This window comes from Cupressus sempervirens, chromosome 9, assembly GCF_028749045.1.
Source record: "Cupressus sempervirens isolate cs-2001-9-10 chromosome 9, ASM2874904v1, whole genome shotgun sequence".
Lineage (NCBI taxonomy): Eukaryota > Viridiplantae > Streptophyta > Pinopsida > Cupressales > Cupressaceae > Cupressus > Cupressus sempervirens.
In genome coordinates this window covers 87,240,246-87,246,283 of record NC_143126.1, presented here as the reverse complement: position 1 = coordinate 87,246,283, position 6,038 = coordinate 87,240,246, and the positions used below count along the sequence as shown (strand labels likewise).

At 34.2% G+C, this 6,038-nt stretch overlaps 1 protein-coding gene across 1 annotated transcript; it reads right to left on the bottom strand.

The window, feature by feature from the left end:
* Positions 1-391: 391 nt before the first annotated feature.
* LOC149537745 (cytochrome P450 CYP72A616-like) lies at positions 392-4,369 on the bottom strand. Its single transcript, XM_089801751.1, has 5 exons — positions 3,775-4,369; positions 2,312-2,535; positions 1,868-2,109; positions 1,282-1,669; positions 392-1,069 (listed from the first exon to the last, which is right to left on the bottom strand). The coding sequence occupies exons 1-5, from the start codon at positions 4,055-4,057 to the stop codon at positions 638-640; spliced, it is 1,569 nt and encodes a 522-aa protein (XP_089657877.1). The 5' UTR covers positions 4,058-4,369; the 3' UTR covers positions 392-637.
* Positions 4,370-6,038: the final 1,669 nt, after the last annotated feature.

Sequence of the window (6,038 nt, the reverse complement as noted above, 5' to 3'; positions counted from 1 at the left end):
GCAAACAAGAAAACCCCAATCCAAAATTGACTGTAAAAGGTTTCCAAAAACACCAACGCAAATTATGTCCAGTAGCTAGCAATCCAAATAGAACAGAAAAATAGTAAAGATCAAACACCAAGAACTGGCTAGGGGAAAAACCCTAGCCCTGCCGGCAGCCAACGCTTCTCCACATTCTCTCATTCATTCATCACATTCTCCTGCATTTTTCTTTTGTTTAGCATAGTATTTTATATTTTTTGAATGTTTCTTGGAAAAATCTTTGAACCTTCTAGATATATTTATTTTTCCATCTTCTATCAAATTTATATTTAATTTACATTCTCTCTTAACATTTTTAATATTTTAGTTTTGATATTTAAAAAAATCTTACCCACAAAATCTATTCTACAAAATGTAAAATATAACATATTTTATTAAAGAAGACCTTCAAAATATAGATAATCTTACATTCTGAAAATATTTTTTCTTCCCAAAACTATTAAAATTTGAGAAATGTCAATTTATTTTAGACTAAGATAGCCTCAACATAAACTGAAGTACATGAGTAAGCGGAGATCCACACTGATTTTATATATATATCTATACGCTTTCTCAGTTTTGTCAACTTTTTATACATGATTATCTATATGCTTTCTTAATTTTGCAACTTTTGAAACACGATTTGAGCTCCATGTAGCGGACGGAGAGTGAAAACCATTGCAGGGGCATGAATATATGTGGAGGAAAGAGAAAAGGAGAAACGCTGCAAGATCATAATCAATATCACCTTGGCTTCAATCAATGCAAAATTTTGGCCTATACAGATTCTTGGTCCCAGCCCAAAACTTGTAAATGCGGCAGGATGGGCAGAGGCCTTTGAAATCCCTTCACTAAATCTCAAAGGATTGAACTCATTGGCATCTTTCCCCCACAACTCTTCATCATGGTGCACCAGGATAGTTTTTAGCATAAGCTCTGTCCCTGCTGGGACAGTCATATTCCCTAACTGCATCGTTTTGTAAGCCTTTCTTGATAAAACCGATGCTGGAGGATAAAGCCTTAACACTTCATACAAAATCATGTTCACCTGAAAATGAATGACTTTATGAGTTATACTCCTTGGCAAAGATAGGAATTGCGATACCAGTTATTGTATACCAGAAAAAGTTATTTAAAAATTGATGGTGAATAATAGAGTAGATCAAAAAATGTTATTGTAAACAAGATCTTACACAGTATAATCAAGAAACAAAACAGTAATGATATAGAATGTAAAATGTGAACTCTATTGATTCTTACTAATTTTAAGCGAGAGAAGGCATCAAATGTTGGAGTTTCTTTGTTGAAGATCTTAAGGACTTCCTCCCTTGCCTGATCTTGCCAATCTGTGTGCATTCCAAGTACAATGAGTGTCCATGTGAGTAAAGTGGCAGTAGTCTCACTCCCTGCAGTAAAGAAAGTCTTGCACTCATCAACCATGTTTTGAAGAGATGAGCCCAGAAAATTCTTTTTGTCCTTCAATTCGTTCTTATAAGCATTCATCATTAGACCCAAAAGATCAGTGCCGTAGCTATCATGTTTCCCCGTCTCAACATTCTTTTTGCGATCAAAGATCATCTCTGTCAATGATTTTTCAATATCCATGCCTAACTTTCTAGATCTTAAATTACTTGAAGTGGGCAGGAACCTTACAAAAATTGAGAAAACAATAGTAAGAAACATATTTTATATTTAAAATATAAAAAATATTGATTCAATGTCCACCTTAATGCTGTTCAATGGAAATATCTAAGATCAATTATTCATACAGCCAAATACCCAATAATGTTTTCTTTGCAATTTGACGAAAGATACCATTATAAGAAGGAAGGAGGTGCTGCACTACCTGGAACCTGGAAATTTTATTTTCCCAAAAGAATTACCAACCAGAATGGTTAGTTCAGCTAGCATTTCAAATATATGTTTTCCTTCCTCAAAACTAGACCCAAATGCTGTCCGGGCTATTAAATCTGAAGTTAGGCATCGAAATTCTTCTGACACCTCAATTTCTTTCACACCCTCACCGATTACATTTCCCCATTTCTCCAACATTTTGGAGGTGCTAGCTGCCATCACTGGAACCATTGACTGACACAAATCACCCAATAAGCTCTCTACATATGCTTTGAATTCCAAAAACTACATCTATGATAAGAAAAGAGCAAAGTTTCCTGGTTTGATTCATCCGAAGATGATTAGTGTTCTTATAAACATTATAGACTTACCTTCAATTTACAGAGACAAGGAGACCCAATTAAGAAAAAGGTGATTATAAACATTATAGACTTACCTTCAGACTTTCTAAATGAAACGCCGGATTGAGAAGCCTTCTTTGGCGAGCCCATTTCTCTCCTTCGGATAGTGCAAGGCCGTAACCAGTCAAGCGTATCAATTGAATTGTGGGCTCAGGCTTCTCGTAATGACCAGACTTGTTGGACAGAATCTGCTTCGTAATCTCTGGGTCATGAACCACAAGCCTTGCTGCAGTGCCCAACCAATACACAAATATCCTGCCTAATCACATCAGGGAGCAAGAGTTTATTAATTTTTTGAGATATTTACAATTTACAAAGCTGTCACTATATTGCCTAATCACATGAGACACTATTATATTACTGTTATCAGATTTCCACAATTCATAAGCTGTCATTCTGTTTTTGAATTCACAAATTTCCTACCTAATCAAATCAGGTAACAAGATTTTATTACTTTATTAGATTTTCACAATTTTTTGAATTCACAAATAGCCTACCTAATCACATCAGGGGACAAGATTTTACTACTGCCATCAGATTTTACAACTCAAAAAAATGTCCACAATTCGTAAGCTTTCACTCTGTTTCTTTAATTCGCAGATATTTTTATTTTACAAATCATAAAACTGTCCACAATTCATAAGCTCTTTGGAATCACAAATATCCTACCTAATGACACCAGCGAACAAGATTTTTTTACTTCATTAGATTTTGATAATTCATAAAGCTCTCGCTCTGTTTTTGAATTCACAAATAGCCTGCCTAATCACATCAGGGACAAGATTCTCTAGAGGGGAAGTAAAAGTGGAAAACTGCTATATCCTGAAAATAGTTCCAATACAGTTAACTAATTCCTGAAAATAGTCCCTCATACTAAACAGCGTAGAGGAGCGATAGCAAGTGGCTTTATAATAGGGACAAGATTTTATTACTGTTATCAGATTTTATAATCCATACAACTGAGCGCTCCTGTTTTTGAAATCACAAATACCTTGCCTAATCACATCAAGAAAATCTTGTTCTCAGATTTTCACAATTCACAAAGCTACATCTTGCTTCTGAATTCACCAATATCCTGCCTAACCACATCATGGAACAAGATTTTATTCCTTTAATCAGATTCTTGTTTCTACAATGCATAAAACTATTGTTTTTGAATTCGCAAAAGTCCTACCTAATCACATCTTAGAACGAAATTTTAGTTCCGTTAACCACTCTTGCTTTTGAATTCACAATATATTTTGCCTAGTTACATTTGGATACTGTTACGAGATTTTCACAATTCATAAAGCTCTCACTCGTTTTAGAATTCACAAATATCCTGCTACTCACATCAGAGATCAAAAGAAAGATATATTAATGGAAAAAAAAATCAAACAAACAAATTTAAAATCAACAGCTACAAAATTTTACAATTATAAATCCACATTAGCAAAATGATCCTTCAAATTCAGGAAAAAATAAAACAAATTAAAGACGCTGTTGCTAGGATCTTTACCATATTGTTTTGCCCAAACATCAACATGAGGAACAACAACATGTACGATATCGTGGGGCGTGATCTTGGAGGGAGTCGATTTGGCGCGCTTCTTGATTTCGAGTAATTCTTTCGTGCTTCCATAAATCAGCTTGTAAGGGGGTCCATCAATGCCCTGATTTCGAAAGAACTTCTGTGTGCGAAGAGGCACCCACCATATTTTCACCACGACATTCACCAATACAGCCGTCAATAAGAAACCCACAAAGCTTAAAAGCGGCCACCAGAAAAAATTCAAATCCATCTCTGTACTGTAGAATCTCTACTTTCCTGCAACTCACGAGCTCTTGTGTGTTAATGGGAGCCAAGAATCGCCTTTTATGGATAACATTCTGCTTCATTTTATTTTAAAAAACCCTGAATTTGTGAATTCCTATACAATGCCAGCAACTAATAGACAGGATGAAAAAGTAATAATAGAAGAATGAAAGGTACGGATTGATCAATGCATGCTTGGCGTATTCCCCAGAACAAAAAAGGCGTGGATAGTTAAGGGTGGCTCAGAGCTTGGATGTTGTTAAAATGTCTGGAACGAAAAAAAAAACAATGTCTGAAACGATGGAATCTTCTCGTCCCTCGTATAAATCTTCAACGTCACAATCAATAGACAAAAATTGCCAACAGCAAATAGCTTAAATCTCGAAGGAAAAATATTAAATAGCTTATATTTTATATTAAGAAGATTCGCACCTCGCTTTGGCCGGCAATTGCCCTTTAAAGGAGAAGATCCGAAAGCATCAAAAGGCTTCTGGATGATAAGACAGTTTAATAGATTTAATAATTCAATTTAGTTTTAGAATACAGTTATGTTCTAATTTCGAATTTTTTGATTTAATTATTAAAATTATAGAATTGTTTTTTATGTCTTCATAGATAGTCCTATTATAGAAGAGGCTAGTTGTTTTCTTATTTTAATTTTTAATTTAATTATTAAAGTTATAAAATTATTTTTGATGTATACATTAATAGTTTTATTATAGAATAGGCTTTTCATATTGTGGTGAGAATCTTATTTTATTTATTAAGTGAAATGCATATGAAAAAGAATCATGTCAATGGGTTTGATGAGTTGAGGGGTTCTTATAGAGCTCACTTTTTGGACAAATTACAACTTGTGTATGAAAAATCCTCCATTAAAAAAGAAAGGGAAATTCTTTTGTGGTTAAACAAACATTACTTATGTAGATTTTAAGTGTAAACTTTAAAAAATATGTATTTGAAATTGTTCAATTTTATATGTTGTGATTGTTGGAGTAATGCTTTGTATACTATTTACTAGGTTTCCTCACTTGCAACTTCATATCATCGGTCTTCTTTTCATGGGTATTATTAAGGGTGTAACCACTTTTTTCATGGTAACTAGGATACCTAGTATAAGTCCTACACTTCTTATGAACAAAGTTTGTTTAGTGAGGATGGTTGTAGACTACTAGCTATAGTTTTGCTTCTTCTCTAACTTTAGGTCATAGGACTATTGCCTAGTCAAACTCTAATGACTTCTCTTGAGTAGCTCTTATTATTTGTTCTACTTGAGTTTCTACTCAAGATAAACAATTTGTTAATGGGCCTTTGGTCTGCTGGAAAAGTTGAGTGGTTCCCACCAAGCATTATATGAGGTGAAAGCCTCAACATCATAAGAGATAAGATTAACATTGGGATCGAAGCAACTTTGGCACAATGGGTACCTCTGAGTCCTTAGCAAGTACAATGTATGTTTTGTGATCCCATCTTAGGTTGCTATATTGATTCAAGGTTTATGAAATCCTCCAACAGCAAAATATAAATAAGATTGTAACACCAGGGATTATATGAGGTGAAAGCCTCAACATCATAAGAGATTAGATTGACATTGGGATTGAAGCAACTTTGGCACAATGGATACCTCTTAGTACTTAGCAATTACAATGTATGTTTTGTGATCCCATCTTAGGTTGATATATTGATTCAAGGTTTATGAAATATGTTGAAAATACAATAGGGAAAGAAAACTCATGGGGGGGTGGGGTGGGGTTGTTGGTTAAATCGGTCCTTCAAATATTTAACCATAAAATCATTCACCACACATCAATCTCACAATTTACATGTAAATTGAAATAGCTAGCTAAACATATGCATCCATAGCATGAAAGCAAATAACATTTAACATATGTATGACACAAGATATTTGGTTACCCAGAAACCCTCCAATGAGAAGGTAAAACTGGGGTGGGGATGACACCCACAAA

What these genes read in the sequence shown, in the direction of transcription:
- LOC149537745 (XM_089801751.1), bottom strand. Translation starts at nt 4,057, where the DNA reads ATGGATTTGAATTTTTTCTGGTGGCCGCTTTTAAGCTTTGTGGGTTTC. An exon ending in TGTTTGGGCAAAACAATATG is followed by an intron (nt 2,536 to 3,774) that starts GTAAAGATCCTA and finishes TGATGTGATTAG; the next exon opens with GCAGGATATTTGTGTATTGG. An exon ending in CCTTCTCTCGCTTAAAATTA is followed by an intron (nt 1,070 to 1,281) that starts GTAAGAATCAAT and finishes ATTCATTTTCAG; the next exon opens with GTGAACATGATTTTGTATGA.